Source organism: Mytilus galloprovincialis, chromosome 7 (genome assembly GCF_965363235.1).
Source record: "Mytilus galloprovincialis chromosome 7, xbMytGall1.hap1.1, whole genome shotgun sequence".
Lineage (NCBI taxonomy): Eukaryota > Metazoa > Mollusca > Bivalvia > Mytilida > Mytilidae > Mytilus > Mytilus galloprovincialis.
In genome coordinates this window covers 58,676,063-58,703,205 of record NC_134844.1, presented here as the reverse complement: position 1 = coordinate 58,703,205, position 27,143 = coordinate 58,676,063, and the positions used below count along the sequence as shown (strand labels likewise).

At 31.7% G+C, this 27,143-nt stretch overlaps 3 protein-coding genes across 4 annotated transcripts in view; 2 read left to right on the top strand and 1 right to left on the bottom strand.

Annotated features, from left to right (window-relative positions):
* The window catches only part of LOC143083385 (mediator of RNA polymerase II transcription subunit 18-like), a 197,876-nt gene that overhangs the window by 19,861 nt on the left and 150,872 nt on the right, over positions 1 to 27,143 (bottom strand). The window lies entirely within an intron of this gene.
* LOC143083381 (uncharacterized) lies at positions 557 to 22,195 on the top strand. Its single transcript, XM_076259636.1, has 10 exons — positions 557 to 611; positions 9,562 to 9,719; positions 9,992 to 10,070; positions 10,437 to 10,546; positions 10,864 to 10,950; positions 11,586 to 11,689; positions 13,773 to 13,879; positions 16,617 to 16,685; positions 19,031 to 19,099; positions 21,086 to 22,195. Exons 2-10 carry the CDS (start codon positions 9,585 to 9,587, stop codon positions 22,051 to 22,053), a joined length of 1,728 nt encoding a protein of 575 aa, XP_076115751.1. The 5' UTR covers positions 557 to 611; positions 9,562 to 9,584; the 3' UTR covers positions 22,054 to 22,195.
* The window catches only part of LOC143083383 (uncharacterized), a 201,843-nt gene continuing 199,210 nt past the window's right edge, over positions 24,511 to 27,143 (top strand). The window contains exon 1 of one of the 2 annotated variants that reach the window (XR_012980673.1): positions 24,511 to 24,591. The gene's annotated coding sequence lies outside the window, so the exon portion shown is untranslated. The remainder of the gene's footprint in view (positions 24,592 to 27,143) is intronic. The other variant, XM_076259639.1, reaches the window with a different exon arrangement.

Here is a 27,143-nt window from a genome sequence, read left to right as displayed (position 1 = left end):
ATCCTAAAAAACAAATCAGCTGTCATGTTATTGTCATGCTGTAAGGCAAAATATCTGTCCCCACCCAACACGTCATAGTTTTTAGTTGCAGTCCAAATCTCGCTACATCTCTACCTACCCATCTCGTAGAATCGAATTATGAAGGACGTATGTTGACTTATAATTGCTTACTTTTACACCATTCGGTTGATGACCAAGAGTTGTCTAATTGGCAATCAATTCAAATATTCTTATTTTTCTTTTATGTAAATAGTAACTTGTCCTAGATATGCATACACTCAATGTCATTAGACAATCCATCTATAATGAATGAAATTGACAAGCATGCATGTCGTTTCTAACAGAGACTTTAAAATTAGTATAGAAGGTCCTTGCTTTTATAATAATAGTCTGTTCACCTATTTATCAAAATAAGTCATTAGGACAGAACTGAAAATAATTTGCTCTACGTAATTATTTGTTTTGGTGAGAAATAAAAACAAGTATGCATGCACGATACTATTGAATTTAAAAATTCCCGCCATGTATTAGTTTCTTAAATAATCACATGGATATCCATACTAGTTATTTTCTAGATGGGAATGAACTCTTGATGAATTTAGCATTAAAATGTAAGTGTTTGATTATTGTATTCGAAATTTCCAAGATTAACTCTCTTTTAAGTTTAAAGCTATCATTCTTTCTGATGTAACTATGAGCTTATTGAGTAAAATTTGTAGAAGTTTATAATTTCAACTTTCGTTTTGACGCCAGAAAAAAATCAAATCCAAAGAGTAGCGTCCGTTTGACAGTGTGGAATTCTAGTGGGATGTTTACACACACATGTTCACGTCCGGTCGATTGATTTTGGGACCTTTATAAAGAGTGTAACGCTCTCTCAAGTAAATTGGTTTAACCATAGATGTAATATCCATACATTTATGGTTTAGCATATACACTGATTACAAAAGGAAAAACTATTTGTGTTTACACCTGAACATTTATATTACCAGATACATTTTTTTTAATACACATGCATGGTGCTTCAGAGAGAGGGGATTTCGGTGGACATTTTGTTTTCTGAAGAAGGTGTAAACATAAACTTAATAAATATATTACATCTTTGAGATAATTGCATATATTTTTCTGTACAATAATTTGATTTAAATAACCTGTATGTACGCAATTTACTGCTTTCATTAGCTAGTAAATTTAAATGCCAATTATTTTGGTAGATAATAAATAGAATGTTTTCAATATTTTTAATGATAGACTTGCTCAAAATACATTCAATACTACATTACTGATTAAGATCAAGTTCTTTAAACTTTGTATTCACTCTACAGTTCCAATTTTTTACTTTATTAAAACTGATATTATTACTCCAAAGAAAAATTATCTTATTAAGTCTACAATTAGACATCTTATTAAATCGTGACCATGTCCTAAATATGGAAGACCTATGCGATAATAGCCGAATCTATCTTAGGTCAACTTTAGCTTTAAAAATATAAACAAAAAATGAAGACTTAGTTTCTTAAACATTTCTAAATTAATCAAGTGACACATTCATTCCCCTTTCTTCATGACGGTTCCCTACTGTAAATACAGATGTCTCAAATACTGCTTAAAGTAATTAGAAACAAAAAGTAAAATCACAAAAATTCTGAACTTAGAGGAAAATCAATTCGGAAAGTCTATAATCACATGGCAAAATCAAATAACAAAACGCATCAAAAACGAATGGACAAGAACTGTCATATTCCTGACTTGGTACAGGCATTTTCAAATGTAGAAAATGGTGGATAAAACCTGGTTCTATAGCACTAACCCTCTCACTTTAATGACAAGTGACCGAAGAAAAATAATGTTAACCCAATTTTTGAACCAATGGGTACATATATCATTAACTAAGTCTTCTGTGCACTATTCTATAATTTTTTTTCGTATAATCGTCAAAAAATAATTCAATTATTCACTGTTGTTATGAAAATATGGCAGCTAATCAATCGTCGTGTTTTGAAGCCGTTGTAAACCATTAACAACGAATCATTGATATTCAGGTAAGCACGTGTATAACAGTTACAATAAGATATAGACTATTTTGATTACGGAGCAATGTTTTCGTTACTAAACGGTTTTCCATTCGCATTCTGTATTGCGGATAGCAGATTTTTACGAGAAAGGTCACGCTGCATACGGAAAACATTTTCGGCGAATTGTTTGCTGGAACTTCTTTTAAAGTTGGACAAATAATACAATTTTCTTAAAAAATACCTATATGTTCAAGAGTTTTATAATAAAGACTAGCCATTTAGTTATAAAAAAACATATCAAATTAAGAATGGAAATGGGGAATGCGTCAAAGAGACAACAACCCGACCATAGAACAGACAACAGCAGAAGGTCACCAATATGTCTTCAATGCAGCGAGAAATTCCCGCACCAGGAAATATGCATTGTTTTTTAATTTGAGGTTACATTCATACTCATAAATCGAAAATAAAAGGACATATCCATGGCTAAAACACAAACAAAAAGAAGCACACAGTAGTACATAAAACTCAGAATATAAAACTGAAGACTAAGCAACACGAAATCAACTAAAATCTTGGGGTAATCTCAAGTGCTCCGAAAGGCGGAGCAGATCCTTCTCCAAATGTGGCATCCGTCGTGTTGCTCATGTAAGTACAAACCTTGTCATAAGATTAATTCGGTAGGTCATGTTTGTGAAAATATGACAGGATTGTAGTTACAGCGTTAGAAATATATAAGCTATCATCTGTCAAACGGATATTTAATAACGGTCAACCAACTCGTGATGCCGTTCATAAAATTTACGAAAGGATGATTTCAACTTCATCATATGACACTCTTGGTTTAATAGCTTCATTGTGAACAGCAACTCTCTTTCAAAGTAATCATGCCATGAAATACTAGCCCGGTTATATCGTATCAATTGTTCCTGTCGGATGATTTCGTGCAGATTCAGGGTTATCGGACTAAGATAATTCACTGAAATAATCAGTTTTCCACACTCTTTTTTGTCACCCTTGAAGATATTGATTTGATAATTGGCAATCTAATTAAAATATTGATCTCTGATTACGTTACACTTCATATGCAGTATAACGTAATCAGAGATCAATATTTTAATTAGATTGGATAATTGGTATATGGTTTTATCATGAAAAGTTACAGATCAAGTTCGAATTTTAATCCTGCCAGATGATTTTTGTGCAGAGTAATGGTCCTGGAATAATCGGGTTTTATGCTTGAACATATTGACTTGATATTTGTTATATAGTTTACACAATGATAAGTTATAGATCAAGGTAGAATTTTGATTTAATTCAAAACGTTCAAACAGTAGGGAACTATGTATTGCTATAGAATAACCGTTTCACAGATGATATCGGAAGTCGTAACTACAATCTCCTTCCCTTTTTATGTTTGTGATTACCGAATTAGACTATTTACCGGGTTTGTAATAACATAAGCAACATGACAGATGCCACATGTAGAGCAGGATCTGCTTACCCTTCCGGAGCACCTGAGATCAACCCCAGTTTTTGGTGAGGTTCGTGTTGCTTAGCCTTTAGTTTTCTATGTATGTTGTGCTGTGTACTATTATTGATCTGTTTGTCTTTTTCTTTCTTAGCCATGGCGTTATCAGTTTATTTTCTATCTCTGGTATCGTTCGACCCTCTATTACAGAATGATTGTTGACTTTTAGTTTGGAATGGGGAATATTTGGGTAAAGTGTAGAAAAGTCAAATGTTTAGTACAATTGCAAAAAGAAAGAGGCTTAGATTGTATGCACTCTAGGAGATCTTTGTTTTTTTAAGTATCCACATCTGAATCACGCCACCTCTAGAAGACATGTAGAAAAAATAAATGGAAGTTTTTAACGACCTTGACTAGCTATACGGTTTAGAAAAAGAGGTTTACGTGTCACGGTATTTATCTATTTATGTATTTGGTTTTGATGTTATATTTGTTATTCTCATATGATGCTTTGTTCGTTTCTGTGTGTGTTACATTTTAATGTTGTGTCGTTGTTCTCCTCTTATATTTAATGCGTTTCCCTCAGTTTTAGTTTGTTACCCCTATTTTATTTTTTGTCCATGGATTTATGAGTTTTGAACAGCGATATACTACTGTTATTCCTTTATTTCGAGGAGCACTTGGAAGATTCAACAATATATCGTTGTTTGTTAGAACATTGATGTAGTTTAGGTACCCAATACCCAGACTTAAGTGTTCATGCTATTGAGGACATGCCAATATTTTCTATGTAAAAAAACGAATTAGTATGCATGCTACATTTATAAACTACTGCTATTGTAAAATTGCAAAGATAAAAACAAGCACACTTTTTCTTGATAAAAGAACTAAATTGAGAATTTTTTTTATTAAAGCTGCAGAAATACAATAAATAAAAAGTTTGAGACGATGGATTTTTATAAACAAAATGTTTCGCTACATAAGGAAATACAAATCACAGCGAGGATGACAAGGTGAAAAAAATTTGAGGCCCCAGTTAGTATTTGTCTGTTCACTTATTCAATGGAATAGGTCCAAAGGAGAGAACTAGATATAGCAGGATAAATTTGCCCTATGTAATTACTTGTTTTACGAAATAAATACAACATTGAACAAGTGTGATTAAATGTGCATAAACAGTAATAATAAAGATTTCACAGATGGGCATGAACTCGTAATGACTGTTTCGCACTATATATGTTATAGTACTAAGTTTTTGATTTTTTTCGGAATTCTGATAATTAACTTTTAATTTCGAGGTTTTATATCCTTTCTCATTTATATGATTAAAATTAAATTTGTAGAAGTTTTGATTGCAACGATGTCGGATATTACCATAGTCAACAAGTCCGTTTGGCAGTGTAGGGTGCATGAATAAACAATCTCGTCCGGGCGATTTGAGAACGCTTATGTAGGAGTGTCACGCTCTTTGCAAGTTAATTTGTCCACCATAAACTGTTTACAAAAAGACAGAAATGGCTGTACACGTGATACCTTAACATTTATATAACTATGATTACTAGACAAGTAAATGCTTTTGGTGTTTCAAAAAGATAAATATATTTTGGGGATTTCGATTTGCATTTGTTTTCGGATCTCAAGAAGGTGTAAAATAAACTTAATAGATCGATTAACTTTTTTAGATGTCTCTTTATGTTATGATTGTGTTGATTGATATCAACATAATGGACAATACTTGATAAACAAAAGTTGATCTAAATGGTGTTATTGAAGGAAAGTGTGAAATGTAGTTCAGTCATGTGCTTGTTTCACCAAAATTTCCCCCCAAAAGAATGATTATATAATCTTTCACAGGCCACTTTTTTATATGTGCCTATTGCCTATTATATTGAAAACTTTAAGCCAAAACAATAGAAAAAACAAGTTCTACAAATCAGTCAACATACACAAATCGTCATTAAAAAGAGGGACGAAAGATACCAAAGGGACAGTCAAACTCATATATCTAAAATAAACTGACAACGCCATGGCTAAAAATAAAAAAGACAAAAAGACAAACAATAGTACACATGACACAACATAGAAAACTAAAGAATAAACAACACTAACCCCACAAAAAACTAGGGGGGGATCACGGTAGGTCACATTCATGAAAGGGAAGGGGATTGTAGTTACGACGTAAGGAACATGTCCGATATCATTTTGGAAACGGTTATTCCATAACGGTCAACCAACTCGTGATGGCGTCCGTAAATTTTACGAAGGGTGGATTTCAACTTCACCATTTGGATCTCTTGGTTTAATAGCTTCCTTGTGAGCAGCAACCCTCTATCAAGAAAATCATGATAGGAAATGCAAGCACGGGAGTATCGTATCAATTGGGAAATATATACCCCGTATGCAGGTGCTGCTGGAATGTTGCTACTTAGAAATGAAAAGTTCACAATTGGAAAGCTAAAATCATTTCTTTTGTCGTAAAGTTTTGTTTTCAATCGACCCTCATTGACAAGAGTTATTGCCTTTAAATGACGAATTTTAGCAATTGTGTGTACGACCACAACAAATTTTGCGGTCGTATATTGGTTTCACGTCGGCGTCGTCAGCGTCAGAGTCGTTCGAAGACATATAGTTTATGATAATAACTTACGTATAAGTAAACAGAAATTTATGAAGGTTTCAAACTACAAAAGGAAGGTTGGGATAACTTTTGGAGGTTATGGTCCAAACTTTTTAGGAATAAGAGTCCAAAAAGAGGCACATAACACATGTTTTCTAGTTTCCAGGCAATAACGTGTGGATCAGTGTATGGATCTCTCTTAAATTATACCACAAGTTTCCATACTTTCAAGAGATAACTATGATTGGCTTTGGGGTGTATTACTCAAACCGTTTATGATTTATGGACAAAAAAGAAAGAACAAGTATTGCCTGGTTAAGGGACACTCACATCAAGTATTGGTCTTTGGATCTCTATGAAATAGATAATTGGATCATTAAGCATTATTTAAGGGATAGCATTTGATTGATCATGATATTTCACAGTATATAGAAGAGAACAACATTTTTTGATTTTGATTTTGAGAAAGCTTTGATTTTTTATGTTGGACTTTTTGCTATAAATATTAAAAATGTTCATGATATAAGTATCACAATTTTATATGTTAAATCTAACTGGGTATTTGGTTGTTGTGCCCATTTTCTAATTGGTCCCAAATTTGGTCCTGTAAAATTCGGCTGTAAAATTTGTTTTGTTTGATTTAATATACATAAAATAAAATTTAGAAGATAATAACTACAATGTTATATTTGAATTACCTCCCTTATAGTGTTTTAAATTACGTAAAATATTCAGCTAGTTCTAGTTTCAGTTTTTTAAGCTGTTTGTAGAAACTTCACCTACTGTGATGGAAGTATATATAATATACTAATATTGTATATTAGAAAGTTCAGTGGTAGTACATTTTCATATTCAGAATTGCTTGTTTTTTCTTAGCATTAAGAATTACTTCCCTTACATTATGGTTGTGTTATAAAGAAATGTTGTATTGATCGGGTGGATGGGGTCACAGGTATCCTCAAGATTCCAGAATCTAAAAAGAAATTTACTGAAATATTTATTTGGGCAAAAAAGGGGCAAGTGTCTATTTTACTTCTCGATACAAGAAATTGTCAATTTTCCTAAGAATAATTGTTTGTGAAAATTGCTAAGTCTTTGTATATCGTCTGAAAACAGATTTTTATAGTGTGTTTTTCTATGTTGTGATGTTATACTTTTGTTTCAGAACTCCAAGGCTCCGTGTTGAAGGCCGTAGCTTGACCTATAATGTTTTTTTATAAATTGTTGCTTGGATGTAGAGTTGTCTCATTGACACTCATACCACATCTCCCTATATCTATTTATAAGTATTGTGCAACATCACATTGCATTGCAAAAAGCAAGCATTTAAATATATATTCAAAAATGACCAATTCTTAATTCTTTGTATAAAGTTTTTATGTGCCAAAAACCTATAATGTGTCAAGTATTTATTTACAATCCACATCCCAAATTAAAACAAAACCAAGTGGATATTTTTTGAATGTTGATTTCTTTCTTATTATTAGTAATAGGATAATTATATTTAAAGGTCCCCGTTAAACAGTTTTTCATTTGACCTCGTCCTCATTACATGAATCAGTGAACAGGGTTAAGTTTTTCGTGGTCAAGTCCATGTATCAGATATCATAAGCAATAGGTCTACTAAATTTGGTGTATGGAATGATTCTTAGATGTATATGTCAAACTGGCAGGTGTCATCTGATCTTGAACTCATTTTCATGCTTCAGTGGTATAAGTTTAATTTTTGAGTTTTGGTCTTTTTTCCTAATACTATATGCAATAGGTCAAATATAATTGGTATATAAAAAACATTGTATGATGTACATGTAAGATTTTATGAGACTTTGACCTCATTTTCACGGTTGATTGCTCAGTTTTTGCGTTTTGGTCTCTATTTGTTATACTATAAGCTATACATGCTATAGGTCAACTTTTTTTTATACGATCGCAAAATATTTTTTGCGTCGTTACATGGTATCATGTTGTCGTTGTCTGTGTCGTCAGCGTCATCTGCGTCGTCAGTTATGTTTAAGTGTTCAATTCTCTCTGAAATTATACCACACGTTTCCATACCACAACGGGATGGTTATGGGAGGTTCTGGCTCAAATCCTATAGCAATAAGGGACAAAAAAGGGGGAAAACAAGATTTTTTTTCTGGTTGAAAGACAATTAAAAAGCAGTGTTAAGTGCTAATCCAATTTAAATTTAAAGAATACTGTTATATATTTGTTTAAATACTTGATTGAAACTTATGTACTAAGAAATGATGATGATCTTGAGATGTGTAGCTGTAAATTTATTTTTAGAAGTTACTTTTAATCAATATTAATCTGAACCTTGACTGTATGTCATTTTATATTTTAATAATTTATGATGTATTTAAATGAGTAGATATAGTTGCCAACTCCATTAAAAATTTGAATTGAGATTATTTTTGGAATAAGGGAAAGGGCGAGGTAAAACATGTTAAGTTTATGTGATACTTGAAATAAATCTTTATTTCCAGGCCTATCGACATAAAATTAATGATAAGTAAAAACGGCGAGACATGTCAACGTATGCACTCTTGTTTCTATTTCTCAAATACCTTAAACAATGTGGCCGCTTTATATTTCTATAAGATTGGTGTCTGACAGGTAAAGTTTACCTGACCTAGCTTCATTTCAGTGTTCATTGGACAATGGCGATTGTTTGCGCTTCTTTCTATCAGACAATTTATGCAATAGGTTTACAATACTTTCGTATGGCATGATAGTAAGGGGTAGATGTCTGTCTGGGATGTTTCATATGATCATGGTCTCATTTTCATAATTATTTCTGCTAATCAGCTACTATAAGCAATATGATAACAGTATTTGAATCGATGGAATGTAAGGTGTACATGTCAGACTGGCAGGGCTCATATTCAATCGATATCATTTTCAGAGACCTTAATTAATGTTTAATTGGTGTAATGCGATCTGTTTCAATGCGCTATGAGCATGATAAGCAAAAAGTAAAATAACAACAATACCAAGCTCCGAGATAACTCCAAACGAAAGACCTATATAACATGGCATAATCAAAACCTCATGTATATTTAACGAATGGAAAACAAATGTTACATTTCTGACATGGTAAATGCATTTCCTTATGCATGTTATGTAGACAATGGACACTTAAATCTTCTTTAATAGCCCAATCTCTCACTAGTATGACAGACAATAGGACCTCTATGTTTGGTGTATGGAATGATTGTTAGGTAAAGATGTCTGTGTAGAATTGTTGTACTGACATTGAACGCATTTATATTGATCATAATAATTTTAAGTGTATGTTATACTTGTAGTAACACTATAGACATTCAACACAAATTAAATCATACGAAAAGCTGATGAGACATTTAAGCTTGTGTCCACTTGTTTGTGTTTGTCTCCTTCGGTGTACCTGGTAACAATCGAAGCAATACTGCAGGACAAATATTATTAATTTTCAGAGTTAAAAAGTATCATCAGGGTCATGGAGAAGTTTACAGTGCGAAGAGATTTGATGGAAATGGTTATAGGTGCAACCATACAAGAGGCAAGAGGTGTTGAGGGTGTGACCGGAATAGAATTAGACGAAAAATCCTGTACATTTAAAATATATGGAAAGGTAGATAACAGTAAGGTCTATGAAATTGCTACCACTCTATATGCATAAGGCGTCATTGCTTTTTTGATGTTTCAGTGTCAATGCAAGCATGACAAGTAGCATTGCATGCATATATTTTTAGTCCGATACAAACTCTCTACGATTGAAGAATTATTTAGACATGACTGATTCTAGTTAAACTATGTTTTCCTTTGACAATATTTATGCATATATTGCTTTTAATATAACAAAATCCTGAAAATCATTAAATGTTGTTTTTTTCATTTCACCAGTCCCAGAAAGTTGTAAAAATAGCAAGAGCCAAGTTAGAATATGTTGAAGAAACATTACAAGTGCCAATGGAATTAGTAGGTAAGTAAGTTGAAAGCCGCTATAGGTTCATACATGTATATCTGCAACATAAGCTGAATATATAATATTTAATCAAAACAATCAGGAAAACAATAAGTAGAACGCAATGTTGTCATGATTATGATTATTTTAAACAAGAATTTGATTTCGTTTCTAAGATTTGTTTACCATAACATTCCATCCTTGGCTTTATTTTAATCGTTTGGACATTACTGACCAATGTTATCTTAGGTAAAATCCAGAAATGTACTTTGGAGACCCTAGATATATTTAGTGTTATTGCTATTGTCTACTTTAGTCAAAACTGTGTTAAGTTTATAGCAAAGATATTCAGATATATTGTTTTTTTTTCTTTTCTTTTTTAAGCAAAATTCATTGGAAAAAATGGTAGAAATTTTCAAGACATTATCGATAAATCTGGTGTTGTAAAATACACAATGGACCGAGATGGTGTGATAGAAGCGCCAAGACAAGAGGTAAATAGTGTTTCTCTTCCAAAGTCATCAATCGTTTTTGCAATTTATTCTTAATCCATAAAAAATTATACTCATTTTATGAACAAAACTTTAGCAAACTTGTTTGATTCGTTAACGTTTGAAACAATTGGTTTTATATCGTTTTACATTTTCCCATATTGTCATTTTTAGATGTAAAAGTAACATTTTTCAGAGATTTTTTATATTTTACTATGAATATTTTGTCTTTCAGAAAATGAAAAAGAAACGTAATAAAGAAAAAGTCATTAAAATTAGATTTATAAAACAAATCCATTTGATATTATTAATGTTTTCAGGGTCATGTTCCTTTTTTGTTTGTTGGAACAATGGAAAGCATTCAAACTGCTAAAATTTTATTAGAGTATCAATTAGATCATTTGAAGGTAAGTTTAAAAAGGCACAGAAGGTGCTGTCAGATATATATGCGAATAATCTACATGTATAATGTGTTTCGTTTTTGCTTGAAGACTGTACACCATGTATAAATGTTGATCGGAAATAACTCCTTTTCAACAACAAAGAAAAATAATTCACTGATAAAAATGTTTGGCATTGTTAACTTATTTTTATTCAACTGATCTGTTCAATTGTAATATATATACCTGTATTAGTATGTCAGATATGGAAATCGATATAAGTCAGGTGGTACAGCTGGTCTAGGGTTTATATTTGCTGTTGTTCCTTTAGTTGGAGCACCGATGATGTGTAGAAACGCATGTCTGGCATCCGAAATATTTGTACATTGTATGTGCAGTAATGACTTTTTTGAACTTATTTTAGCACACTTATTAACAACTCTTCGTTAAATTGAAACCGAATTTATTAAATGCAAGAAATGCACAGTTAAATCCAGAATACATTTAGTTATAAATCTGTAATTTTTATTTTTTTGAAGATGTAAAGGATCGAAGCTTAGTTAACTTATCTTCAATCAGCAAGAAATTTATTATAAAGCATAAAATGCAAAGACAAACACTTGTTTGGTTTATATTCTCAATTAATAATTATTTTTTATCAGGAGGTAGAAAAGCTAAAACAAGAAAAGATGGAAATAGACCAACAATTACGGAATTTATCTGTCTCACAACCAAGGCCTTACTTTCAACCACAAAGTGAACGAAGGTAAAGAAAAGGCTTTTATAGACATTTTAGCAACATACTAGTAGTTAAAAATTGCATGTGTTTGATAATGCTTTGGCCTGCAGTAGAAATATGCATGGACTGATTGATGGCTTTAGGATGAGGATGTTTCTCTGATTAGTCAATTTGATATTTTTTCAACAAACTACTGTAGAAACAAGCTTATTTTTAGGGATGAATTATTTGCGCGTTTAGCTATTTCTAGTCCCCAATGAGACTATTTTGATTTGCGATTTTCAAATTTACTGGATGTAGTTAGACAAGAAAAGATCCAATGGTTGAAGTTGATAATTTATTTTGGTGAAAATCGAGAAAATAAATAGCTTGAGAAAATTAGTTGAATTGCAGTTTATTCTGTCACAAAATAAGTCGGCAAGAGTTCCTCAAAAGAACTTCACAATTTTTCACAAATAAATAAAGAATAAGAAGCATATTGTCATGATGTTATTGGTATTCTAATGATGCTGTTTTCTGTTAGATAGATAATGTATATTTTCAGCTTTATCTTGTCAAGAACCTAGCTACCGTGGGGTGTCAGGATTGTACTAATTAAAGACCGAATGTAGTCTGGGTTTTTCCCGTGGGCTTTCCTGACACCCAAATGTATGTTAAAAGACAAAAAACCTTACAATATACATGATCTGATTTATGTACGTCAGGTAAAAATTTAAACCCATTTTTGTTGTTGATATAAACGTTATTTATAACCAATATCTGTCCAGTTAAAATATGATTTTACTGTTATTGCATGACGCAAGAAATTATTCATTTCTTTTGGTACATATTTTAAATACGCGATGCATAAAAGAAGTCACTACAATGATGAGTAATTATTATGTATTGGCTTCATTAAAGACGGGTTTAACTTTTCTCAATGTTTGTATGACATTTAACCTTAAAGCTAATCATTGTTTTTTTTTTTGTAAAATAGCCTGTCAATACGTTTTTTTTTCTCTAAAATCGAAATAGAATATTTTGTTTTTTTAACTTGCATAATTTTGCGTTTCAAAAGTGTTCTGGTACTATTCTTGCAATACAATACATGATCAGAAGTGAGCAATTGTTATAGGATTAAACGCCTTTTAAAGGAATTTATTGGTGTATAAACTCGACCAATTCACTCACATACAAATACAAGTCCAAAGGACTTTAATGATATGTCAGTGAGTGACTTGGTATAGTTTATACACCAATGAATTCCTTTAAAAAGGCGTTTAATCGTTATATATTCTTTAAAATTGGAGATCAGGAATTTATTTTTCCACAGTCGTAACTTCTATCACACGAAAATTATATATTTGTGTCATTGAATTGGCATGGCGCATGCATTTATTTGTTGGTAAATGCGAAAATAGGAACTCCAAGTTTTCCTATCTAATACAAAATAAACTACAAAAACTCTTATTATCATTCAAATGAATGTTTTGTGTTTATTTTTTAATTAAACTAATAACGCGAAGTGAAAATAATTTTATGTTTACGTCGAGCTTGAATTGTGTTTTTATCGCCACCATCTTGTTAACATTAATTACGAAAAGAAGTTTGGTCAACGTCGTCTATCGAAAAATAAACAACGTCAAGAACAATTACCGGAAGTCCTCTCGACCAATCATATCAACATATTTCCTGATATGCAAATCATATAAGAATGATCTAAACCCCAACTGGAATATTTAAGATGGAAAATTGTATAAATAACTGGAAACATATTTACTCATGATTACTATAAAACAATGCTTGAAAAAACTTTAGTTTGCTTTATAATCGGGTGAATGACTTGACAGTGTATTGTTTTATGCCTTTAAGCACGTTTCATTGAAAAATGGTATCATCCGGAATGATTCCCCCAAAACAATAACCGTCGTTCTGAAAGAAAACAACAAATAAATGAATTATTATTTATTCTCTTTAAGAAGATTCCTAAAATTTTTGTTTTATCAAAATGGTTATATTCTTGTCTACATTTACAAACATTTGTACAAATCTTGAACTTTTGACAATTCTAAGTTACTTATTGATTTAGATTATTCATGTAATTGAAGAACTCTCTATTTTATATTTTTAGAAGTAATAATTACCTTTGGTCTGAAAGAGGCAGAAGAGGGGGATCTGGCAGAGGAAGAGGACGTGGAGGTAGACGATGGGCTAATAAAAGACCAGAAATGAATCATGGTAATTTTATAATGTCTTAACTTTACATTGTTCACTCTCTCTATTATAGTCATTTAAAATGTGAAATATCAGATAGAGAATATCATCAGAATGTGAAAATAACTAAAATACCAAACTCAGAGGTAAACTCAAAACGGAGAGTCCGTAATTAAATGACAAAGCCAAAAACTGAAACATATCAATGAATGTATAACAGCTGTCATATTCCTGACTTGGTACAAGTACTTTGCTATGTAGAAAATGGTTGATTAAACCTGTCTTTTTATTAAGTTTTTTAGTTGATAATTCTTTTTTAAGACGTCTTAAAGATAGTGACAGTCAAGTCAATAGGGTTATAAATGCAATAGACACAACAACACTGCAATCCTGTATAACTGACTGTTATTACAAGAATGTAGTGTTAATCCTGTATTCAGTGCTTATAACGTTTTTTTCAGTGAATGTTAATGGTTGTTGATATCCAAAATTTGATAATTTAAAATTTTGTGAAATATTAAGGTTGCGCACCATTTACAAGAGATAAATTTCGGAGAAGTTTATATAGTTTACGTGTTTGGAGAATGTTATTTTCAAGTTTGTCACACATTTTCATTTTTTAAGCCATAACATGGACAAAAACTACAAAATATTAATCCATTTTACAGCTGTAAGAGATTTGACAATTACAGCTGGGAAACATTACACCATTTTGGCCTAAATGAAAAGTTAATATCCAAAATGATTAAAACAAGGAAAGGTTTTTTTCCCTGCGGTCCATAGAATTGTGGAAAAATTAACCTTTTTGAGATTAAATTATTTTTGATAATCAATTTTCCTGTAGGCCTATATAACTGTATAATTGTACTGAAACGAATACGAAAATAAGTTTGCTAAGTTCCGATCGAATGTAAGTAGAATAAAACAAGATTTCTCATATGTCTCTTTTTACCTCACACTCATTAGGGCATAGATTCCATACCACGGAAGGAAGGTTGGATTGAATTTGTTGGTAATAGCTGAATCTGACTAGGAGTTAGGAGCAAACAAATAACAAAACAAGTATTTTTTGAAACTTTGGTTGAATTGCTAAACATTGACAATTTGAATGGGGTTTACTAATCTTGACAGGGACAGGAATTATTGGGGTTCTTTGATATTCTTAATCTGACAGTACATGTGTATTTTGAGTTTTTATTTTTTTTCATGTTTTGATGTCAGTCCAAATAAGCATGCGGAATTAAACTTTAATTGATTTTTTGCTAATTTAGATGTTTACTCTTACGATTATTGTTTTATTTTCCAACGTTTTTCGTAACGTGTATTTAAATGATTTACTTTACATTATTATTTGATTAAATAAATGCGTTCACACAACTTTAGCTAGATTGTTTAATGAAGCATTCCATTCTTATCTTTTTTTTTATTGAGTGTTTTAAAAACGTAGCTAATATTTTCCATTAGCATATGTATTAATCAAATATTCAGTGTCCTTGTATAGGCTTAAATTTAGTGTGTGTATTTAGCAGTTAAAAATTTTATAAATAAAAGTCCAATTTCAAATTTTCAGTTCTTTGACCGCAATAATTCTGTATCAGAAACCAATAGACTAATTTCCTGTGAGAGTAATATTGGAGAGACCATATCAATATGGAATTCAAAAAGATGCTTCACAGGATAATTGTTTACATATCTGTGTATGGCGAATGACGCAGAAGACAATATTATGAAAGATATTTAACTGTTTTTTTTTTTGTATTTTTTGTTGGTGGGGTTCGTGTTTGCTATGTCTTTAGTTTTCTTTGTTGTGTCATGTGAACTAGTATTTATCTGTTTGTCTTTTTCTTTTTTAGCCATTATGTGGTCAATTTATTTTCTATCTATGAGTTTGCCTGTCCCTCTGGTGTCTTTCGTCCCTTTTCGATAGGAGAACCATTTGAGTTTGATCCTTGTCCGTCTGTATGTACGAATGTCTGTCCGTATCACAAAAAATGGCTTACGTTCTTCAACTTTTGTTTGCCTCAACCAAATGTTATGAAACTTATAAACAATGCTAATTAGTACATAAAGCAGATCAATTTTGAATTCGGATAGTGTCTCTTTTACCCTTTTAATGTTATGCCTCATATTTTTTTTATTAAAGTAATGATTGCGGAATTTTTTGTTCTATTTTTTCAAACTATATTTTGCCTTAACAAAATATCATGTAACTTATACACAATGCTAATTACAACAAAACACAGATTAAATTTGATTATTGGTGGCCTCACTTATACCATTTTGGAGTTCCTTTACAAATGGAAAATTGATGAAATATTCGTTTCTGTTCTTTAGTTTTAGTTTGTCTCAGCCATATGTATTGAAACTAATGCACAGTGTCTTTACCACTAAACACACATCAAATTCAATCTACCGTTTTAGAGTTATGCCCCTTTACAAATGGAACAATTGCTCAATTTCTCGTTTCTGATCTTTAACTTAGGTTTGCCCAAATTAAATGTAATTTTACTTTTAAGCAATGCTTGTAGCCACAAAACTCCAGTACAAATCTGAGTAGCTTAACTTTTACAATTCTCGAGTTATGTTCCTTTATAACGTTACATGCAACCTTGGGCATGATGTGTGTCCAGTTGACTCATTTGCCATTAATCATTTTGGATGGTAAAGTCAACTAATCGGGTTAATATGTTGTCCACTATATTAAAATATGATTGTATATAATTCAGGGCTAATTTTAAAACGAAAACTTTCTGTTGAATAGGGGATGCATTTGTATTACGTTCAAAAGTTTACTGGTCTAAGGGTGTTATGGAAGAGGAACAACATAAAGGTAATAAAATTGATTGCATAACAATAAAGAGATGTGATAGAATTGACAAGAACAGCCCACTTAGGACTTTAGTTCAAATAACATAGATATAGTTGTAGGTGACAGTACAGCTTTCGACAATTAAAATATTTACATTTAGAAGGCTTGACAAAACAGTTTTCTTTGAGGAAACAAAGCGGACATGGTTTATGTTATCCATCATTGACAGTTTTACTGTTGTTGTATAGAAAGCATCCCTGTAATTAAATGGACTGTTTGTAAAGTCCTACCTTTCTTTGATAGACAGTGTGTTTGTTACAGTAGAACAATGCGAATAATAAAAGATACATGTATGACCCCTAATTGAATGGACAATTTGAATGATGAAAAGTCAATAATAAATATTTTGACATGTTTGCCAAGCTAAGTGTACTTAATGTAAATTCAAAGATTGTCCCTCGATTTGTATTGAAAATCTAGCATGAGATCAATCGCAACTCGAGTTTTAGTGGTACATTTGCCATTGTGGAAAACACAAGTATAAAAGATATATATGGGATAATGCATGTTCATCAACTTCTTTAATTTCTTTCATCATGTTTCAAGTTAATACCTTTTAATTTGACCTTTTTAGCGCACCTGAGGAAAAGAGTCAATCGATTTGTTCTCCTTACTTGGCGTCCGTGATCTTCGTCGCACCTAAACGTCTAGTTTCAAACTAATAAGCTAATTGGAACCAACTTTCCCTGAAATATACTAATCATCATAAGTGTATCTTGTTTAAAATGTGTTTATTAGTCCCGCCTGCCAACACATATGGCTATTATGGGTGAAAATAGAACAAAGAGGATAAAATGCAAGCTGTGTCTGTTATTTTGATAACCTCTTAACATAAAGAAAATCTGCATGGCAAAAATGTTACAGATGATAAGACCTAGTCCATTTACATTAAATCTGTCAGATTCATATCACAGATAACAAACAAATTAGGTTTGTCATCAACCATGTCTTTAAACGGAGTCTATTTTTTAAATGAATAAATTATAAAAGATGGGCAATTAGTTTTCAAATATATTTAATATTAGTACCAACCTTGTTCTGTATCAGAATGTAATTCAACACTTAAATTCAAATTCATATAATAAATATTGATGTTGAAGCCTACTAGCCATTATAGTATATAAATTATTATTAAAAAAATCTTCAAATCAAAAAGACAAAGAGACGTGTTCACTGGTCTTAGAGAGAGGCAAAGGATCTCAAAGAAACTATCAAATCTTAAGTCGACTATTAGATGCCACAGCCATGACAAAATAAGATAAACATGATAAAGGCAGACCAACAAACAACAGTAAACAAAAGACAATAAAAAAAGCAAAGACCGACTAGGCAACTTGAATCCCATCAACAACTGGGGTGATCATAGTTGTTCTTGAAGGGTAGGCAAATGTGGCACCGTCATGCTGCTAATTTTAGTAAATACCCAGTGATTAGTCTAATTTGATTGGTAACATTCGGGGAAAAGGTACAGAATTGTAGTAACTACAATTGAAACATATCCTTTGTCATACGTGTATGAGTCATATTTAAAGTGTTTGGTTTCAAAAAATAAATAATTAGGGATCTTTGATATACGGGATATAACCTTGTCTTTAGATTTGTATTTGTGGAGATTGTTTTTCTATTGCTTCACATTAAGATCCAAACTGTACAAAATTAAACGTTTGATTTTGAACAAGTTTTCGAGTCGGTCCAAATTTTGGTCCCAAATGAAACTTTGTTTGATTTCATCAAAAGAAATATATATATAGGATTCTTTGATATGCTGAATCTAACCATGTATTCAGATTTAGAATTTTGATCCGCGGTATAAAAATTTTCAACATCGAGGTTCAAGGGCAAGACAAAATCTACAAATAGGTGACAACTGCCGAAATGTCAGTCGACTTCTAAGAAATAATGGTCCTAGACTACGATTTTTTTACCATTTTCTGTGTATTGTTGGCTTAAACTAAAGTAGACAAGCAGGACTATATTTATAAGAAATCAAGTGACCATTATAATTGACACCTGAACAAGGTTATTGTCCTTTACAACTCAAGTCCTCAAATATATTTAACCTGTTCATAATCTTACATAGTTATAATAGATTTCTGTCATTAGTTGGTGCTTTGGGTTAAAATGTGTCATATACCAGGTTTCTCTGAGCCTCTTTTTAAAGATTAATTTCTATAGTGGAGTCAACTAATCACGTACTTAGTAAATCCGCTTATCTTATGAACTATTTTTTTGGTTATATTTTAAAAACATGTACTTTATATATGTCAGAATAAGAGTTTATAATAAAAAACCTTTCTGTTGAATAGATGAAGAATCGGTATTAGGTCCTAAAGTTGACTGTTCAGAGGAAGAAGATATGGAGAGGCAACAGAAAGGTAATACTATAGGTGTAATACCGCCACATCATGGTGCGTCACATCCGGTTGTAGGTCGAAAAAAATATTCCCTTGAATTTGACAATTGTACTAGGTTATTAATCCAATATTTTATTGCAGTAAAAACATGTCTGTGTCATAAACATATATCTTGGGTATTTCACTATTTCTTATTTGTGATTTCTATAGAAAATTTTGTAATCTTGAGTTACATGGTGACTAAACTTTGTACACAGATGAAACAAGGGGAGAACTTTGATTGGTTAACTTCAAATGATGGTAATTTTCTTATATTCTGCTATGATATAACATTTTCCTAGGAAATACTAAAATAAACATACAGTTATAAGTAGATGAAATTATTTCTAATGCTGTAACGACAAATTATTCATTAAAAGATAAGCCTTTTATGTCCCTTTCTTGGACCGACATAAATGTAATTTTTACGTAAGGACTTATTGAAACCTCCTTGGACATGTTAGAGACAGTAACGACCAGTAAACTTTTATATGGATTGTTCATTCTGCTAAAATGCTTCAATTACTCATTTCTTAGAAAATTTCTTCCATAAATGAGTGAAAGTTACCCCATTATTTTTATTTATTGGCCTGGAAAGTTGAAATTTCGAGGAAATGAGAGGTATTAATTGACCAAAAGAGACCTTATAAAGAAGACAAAGAGGTCCGTTCGTGGTATTTATCTTCCTAAAATCATCTTGTGTATCATATTCAATTGTTTTAGGCAGATAAGATATATATTTGAGCATATGTTGGTCCACACTCTATTCTATCTTGCTGCGGCTTGGTTTGAATTTTTTTTAAAGCAATTTTGCTCGAATTTCTGTAGATGTCGTCTGTCATTATACTAGATTTTTTTTTCAAACTATTGAACCAATTATGACAAGACTGGACATAAATGCTTCAAATAACCTGTATTACAAATGAAAAAAAGTCAGATTCAGTTTATTGAACAATAATGTCTTCTACAGATAGTACTAGTAAAACAATTATAGTACAGAAGGATGCCCAATATCCACTTTCCATTTGAGTTAAAAAAAAAAAAAAAAAAAAGAAAAAAAAAAAGATAACGTTATAGGTGACGGTACGGCATTTTGCAATTATAAACCAACCATATCATATATAATTTTCTACAGTTAAAATGTTAAAGATTGTGATTAGTTCAGTTTAAGGAGAATCAGACAGTTGCATGATTTTCTGTTAATTTATATTCATGGAGATTATTTGACACCGTCAATCAGTCATTTGTTTTGACTACTGTAAACCAACTTATTTTCGCGGATACTTAATTTCGCGTTTGGTCCTATCTAGGCCACTTCGCGGCTATTTAATTTCGCGATTTTCTTATTTACTTGAAGTGTTTAAATAAGAAAAGATCCAAGTGATACATATTCGCGACGATTTAAATTCGCGTTATGTTTCTACTCGCGAAAGTCGCGAAAATAAATCGCTCGCGAAAATAAGTTGGTTTACAGTATAAGTTTACATAGTTACATGTAAAAGATTTTGTTTAGGTAAGTTTGAATATGATTCAATGATACATTATATTACAGTTGTATTAACATTACTAACCTTGAATGCTTGGCCCTCCATCGCCAGTCATCATGTATTGCTTTCGACTGTTTTAAATTTTTCATGTAACAGTATTGTCCTTTCAATATAGCATTTCCACAATATTGTTTAACTGGCCTGAATATGAACCTTAGTTCAGTTATGCAATTGTTGAGTGTGTAGAATAAATTTTGAAACAATTAGTACCCTTGGTCTGAAGCAATCATTTGGTCAATGGAATATCATCACATTTTATAGCGTTCTAGAACTCTTAATTATTTTGCATTTTCTTTGCCGTGTGTTTGTCTCTGATGATAGTTTAAGCTGCTAGTTATATTTACGATTGATTGCAATACTGTTACTGTTAACAATATTTACATCTTTTGTGACTATTGATTGTATACTATTGTTTTTGTAGTTTTGTGTTATGAGGTAACATCCTCCCAGAGTTGTGGTGTTTGTGACCTTCGACACATTACAAAACCATGTAGTGTCTGGTGTACAGAATGCGACGAAGGACTATGCAATGAATGTCAAGAACACCATAGTTTGTCCAAGGCGTCGACGAACCATAGTGTGATTGCTATCACCGATTACCAAAAATTACCGACAGATGTACTAAAGATTAATCAACACTGTAGTAAACACAATAAAAAATTTGAAATGTACTGCCAGAAGCACGAACGACCTTGCTGCAGCAAGTGTATAGTAGAAAATCACAAAGAATGCCGGGATATAGTCGATTTAGATGACGTGATTCAAAATGCGAAATCATCCAATTCACTCAGTGAGATAGAAGAAGCATTACTTGAAGTAGCAGAAAATCTACAGAAAATTCGACAGCATCATAAGGACAATCTGGCCATTTTAAAAGAAAAAAGAAAGGAAATTGAAAACGTAATAAAGATTACCAGAATAAATATCAACAATCATCTTGACAAACTACAAGAAGATTTTATGAAACAAGTGTATGCGGTCGAAGACAAAGAAAACTCGAAGTACTATCAGTTGGAAAGGGAGGAAAAAGAGGTAGCCGATTGTCAGAGAAATATTATAAATATCAAACAACACGCAACGGACCTGCAGCTCTTCCTTTCGATGAAGCAAATAGAAGAGGACGTTTCAGTAAAAGATAAATTTCTGCACTCATTATGCCAAGATGGAGAGTTGAAGAAGCATTTCATTGTATATGAAATAAACGGTACTATTCAGAATATCATGTCTGATATCAATAGTTTTGGGGAAGTAAAAATTGAAGCCAGACCTTGCAATATCGTTCTTAGCACGAAGAAGAAAAAACAAGCCCAGATAATGGTACCAACAGTTCAAGCAAGATCCATTGAAAATACACACCTGCAGACCAACATGACAATAAACACCGATTAATAGAGTTAAAGAGTTTAAATTACAAATGTACCTCATGGAATTTTAATTTCTTAAATTGTCTATCGATTATTCAGCTTTAGAAAAATGTTTATCATTAATATAAAATGTGGATCAAATGACGTAAAAAACAGTCGTAACTGACGTTATCCATCTTGCAACGAATACTCCACTGCTGATTCGGAAGAAAAATCTCATAACTAACACCTCCTCAAAGTAATTTATTAGCGGAATTGGTAAATACAGTTACTCTTGAAGCTCATACACTAAAAGGGCATATTGAAGTAGTCCTATGTATGAAGCACAATGCATCTGAAAATATTTAAAATAAGCATAGAAAAATCTTCGTTTTTCACCTAGCACTATTAACACGTGCAACTATAAAGCCGCCGTATGATACTTCAATCAATTTACTTTTTAACGTTAATTCGTAAGAAGGTTAATATCTGATTAAATATCTGCTTTTTATAAGGAATTCGAGTGCGGATATTTGTCACACATTAACCGAAAGTTGTGGTTTCTAGTTATACGCGATTAAAGTCATAAGAAGGAAGCTATTAAAATAAAGTAAACTTCTTCTAAATATGAAAGAATTTTCTTCCCAAAAGAGTATATGTACATAAGTTTATAATGAAAACTATCCATTGAGATATAAAAAAACCATATGCATTATTTTTTTTTATTTGATGTTTCTTATGACTTATGACCCCTTTTGTAGCCATTTTTGTACGAACTTTTCAAACTTCAATTGTATCAAAACTACAAATATAATGAATAATAGAGATAGGCCATTTTGTACATATACCAGGGGGGAACTTGATGCAAAGCATTACTATGTACTGTTTCACTGCATTAAATAGAAAAAGAGTACTTTGTGGCAAATGAACCAAGAATTTTATAGGAAATCCACAGCCTTTAATACGGAGATTTTTGTTATTAAATTTGAAACATAGATAAATCACTTGCTTTTCTATGATGTGCAAGTGTTATTTGTTAGAAAAAACAACACAATATATAGAAAATGCAATGCATCACCAAGAGTTAGTTTTGCATATATATTTTGCAATAAATGTTTATAATACCAATTGCTTGTGTATTGTTTTGAAATCATCATTTAAATCCGGGTGATAACTTCGGGTCTAGCTTTAAACGCAGAAATAAAATAAGTTGATTACATTTAAGTTACCAAGTTTACTGCACCAGATTCGTGTTTCGATAATACATGTCTCTTTGGTTGGGATCGAGGCAAAACATACGAAAACTTATACAAACGTTGCAGAGATGATGATAAAACCAAAAAAGACATAAAGTATAGCCAAATCCGGAAAAGGAATCTGCTACAGAGCTTACATTAGGGAAACATATTCAGAGCTTGCACGAAGGAGACATATTTCTTTATTTATAGTGCAGATAGCGACTATTTTTTAATAGAGACGGACATGCTCCAAAACACTTGGGATAACATCTTTTTAACAGAATAGTTGTTTGGAAACATGCATAGGTTTTTCTCGTACTTTCGACCACTTCCCTCTACATCCAAAGATCTACGCCCCTTCCCACTCTATTCAATACGGCGGCATTAACCGATAAGCAATAATCGAGACATAATATAGTGGTTTCTCATGGTGGTGGTATTCCACTTTGTTTTGAGTTGTTAAAGTCAGGCATTGTCTAAAAGTTACTTATTAATAAGAACTTAGCATGATTTTTAATGATATACCTATAAACCATTCTTGTCTTGTTAAGCCGAAAAGCCTTTCAAGTCCTAATGCATTGTTCAGATTCATTGTCTTGATATAGCTTTTCTTTTCGTCATTTTAAGGGTATTTTATAATCTCTTAAGTTCGTGAATAAACACTTGGACTTTTGAATTGTTTGGCCTCGCGCATCACTGAAGAGTGATTTCTTGTTGAATGGGCACCTGATGTTATAACACTGGTATACAAAAGAGTATAAATAGAGTAATGAGCTACTACAGTAAGTAATGGTATAAAACAATGAATAGAGAAAAATGAGCAACAATGTTAAGAGCATCGGTTGTACGGTTCATAAGAAATTTCACGGAAACAGCTTACTTGCAATTTTTCAATCCATATTTCTTTGTTGATTAAAAATCATTAATTTGAGGATCAAGGACCAAAGTTCCCGCACGTTACAGACGAAAACAGTCATTCCTGAATTTAATTTATGTAATTAGTTTTTCAACTCGCTCAATTTTTTCAAAATGTAATACTATAAGGTATGAGAAATTTGCATTCAGAACAATTATTTCCATCAAAATGGGGATCATTCTATTAAAAAAAAAAAGTTCCCTAACCATGATAACTACGTTTAAAAACCATTTGTACAAAAGGTGTTGAACAGAAACGACTCATATGATGTTGAGCTGGAACGACACAAAGTGCTATTGAGTGTCTTTATAAATTGAAACTTTCCTCAATTAATTAGTTCCGTATTACACATTATACAGTCACAGTCACGTGAATATTCATCAACTTCCTGATTAATCAGATGGAGATGAAAAATAGTCCACATTAAAACGTAAGTTTTTGATTCTAGTCGATACTTCCAAGATTAAGTCTATGTTACTTCTCACATTACCATATTCACTCTTGCGTATCAATGACTTTAGTACAGGAAATAAAAAAAAAATATACATTCAACTTTCGTTTCAATGCAAAATATAAGTTTTCCCAAAATATAGAGATAAGGAACTTTATTTGTGTGTTCATGATGTATGAACATACCACCTTGCATTTCATCTTTTTGGTTCCGTATGTTATCTGTTTCAAGGCAGAATTTCTGTCCCAACGCAACATACCGAGCTCTTTCTAATGCCAATCAAAATTATCAAACCGGAGGATGCCTGGTATATGTTTCCAAATTCATAATTTATTTTAAGGGCACTAGCTGTCAAATTCATGTTCACCGATTTGACTCAAATTCATATTAGATTTATAAACAATGTTGTTGAATTTAAAAAAAGAGTGAAAAAGGCATTTATTCTCGTTAATATTAAATGATTACAAGCTCTAACTAGTAACAAATATACCAATTGGTACAGGAACTATTGTTTCTGATAATTAATAAAAGTATGGTCCAGTATGGAACAGAACGTTGCGTTTTGTAATAGATAATTTGCGCTTTCCTTTTAATAGACATTTGCACTAATCAATAATACATATAAAAAAGAAGATGTGGTATGATTGCCAATGAGACAACTATCCACAAAAGACCAAAATGACACAGGTACATTTGCGTGTTATCAAGTTGACATAAATTGAAAATTAAGTTAATATTACGAATACACAAAACAACTATATCGTATATGACGGTAAAGCTTGCTGACAGGAAGCTAGATAACAAATTTGAGGTAACTACTTGTCACAATTTCCTAATTAACAGCCCTTTATCAATATTGAACAAACATGATGAAGTACGTAACGTGTGAATGTACATAACAATCAATACATTATAGCTTTCAAAGTAAAGAATAAGTGTTCACTTATATGCATATATGCCCAATTTAGAATCAAAATTTTATCGCTTGCAAATGCAATGATCCTTATTAAACAACAGTGAAATTTGATTTCCATCTGATACATTTAATCACCAGATACAATCTTATGGTAAAACATCTGCACATATCCGTTTAAGATTTCAGATATATTTTTATCTTTGAAGTGTCATCCATTTATTATTAAAATATAAAAATGTAATAACTATACCTATGTGTGCAATCTTAGTATATTTGGTACATTTCTGAAGTTAATTATAACTTATATTGATAATCGAACTTTTTTGTTTCTCATTCTGAAAAGAAACAACTTTCTATAAGTGTATATATTTTGATAAGGAAGTTTTACATGAATAATTGTTTTTTCATTCATAAAAACCTTTAGTCGAAAACTCAAAAGCAAACTTTAAACTTACGGTCATTATATATAAAAAAAAATAACCTCTTGATTTTTTTCTTTTATTTCCAGCGCAAAATTACAAAAATTCCGAACTCCAATAAAATTCAAAACGGTAAAAAGTCGATCCTTAAACAAATGACAAAATCAAATACTGAATAAAATGGAGAAAGGAAATGGGGAATGTGTCAAAACGACAACAACCCGACCATGGAACAGACAACAGCCGAAGGCCACCAATGGGTCTTCAATGTAGCGAGAAACTCTCGCACCCGTAGGTGCTTTCCAGCTGGCCTCTTAAAAAATATGTACACTAATACAGTGATAATGGACCGGTGCATTACGTTTGCGCGCATTATCATTACATTTGCGCACAAAAACCATTACGTTTGCGCGCAGCTTTCCATTACATTTGCGCGCATTTTTTTGGCAGGTAAACTCAGGTAAACTCAGGTAAACTCAGGTAAAATACAGGTAATAAGGCTCATTTATCGATTAATTTGTTCAATTATTTATAAGTATCGGTACCCCTTCCGTTAGTCTTAGTACATGTATGTTGTCTCTTTGACACATTCCCCATTTCCATTCTTAATGTTATCATAAGGCACATATTTTGAAAGTATTCAATCAGTAAGATTTCAGGGAAAATACAGGTAATAATGCTTATTTATCTATTAATTTGTTCAATTATTTACAAGTATCAGTACCCCTTCCTTTAGTTTAAGTCTCATAAGGCAGGGAAAAAAGAGATAAAACCGCAGATTTTTTTCGATTTTCAGACTCAATTCAATAAGTCAAAGGTGTATGTAGAATTCAATATGAACAGTATATAATTTGACTGATAAGCAAACTATTTTTAAAAATTTATAATTATTTATAACTTAATATAATTTTTATTTATATTTTTACCTGAGATTACCTGTAAAATAAATGCGCGCAAATGTAATCAAAAGCTGCGCGCAAACGTTAAATATTTTAATCCCCAAATGCGCGCAAACGTAGTGCGCCCTAATGGACGTCATACTAAACTCCGAATTATACACAAGAAACTAAAATTAAAAATCGTACAAGACTAACAAAGGCCAGAGGCTCCTGAATTGGGACAGGCGCACTTGCGGCGGGATTAAAACTATTTATGAGATCTCAACCCTCCCCTATATCTCTAGCCAATGTAGAAAA

What these genes read in the sequence shown, in the direction of transcription:
- LOC143083381 (XM_076259636.1), top strand. Translation starts at nt 9,585, where the DNA reads ATGGAGAAGTTTACAGTGCGAAGAGATTTGATGGAAATGGTTATAGGT. An exon ending in AGTGCCAATGGAATTAGTAG is followed by an intron (nt 10,071 to 10,436) that starts GTAAGTAAGTTG and finishes TTCTTTTTTAAG; the next exon opens with CAAAATTCATTGGAAAAAAT. An exon ending in GGAAGAGGAACAACATAAAG is followed by an intron (nt 16,686 to 19,030) that starts GTAATAAAATTG and finishes TCTGTTGAATAG; the next exon opens with ATGAAGAATCGGTATTAGGT.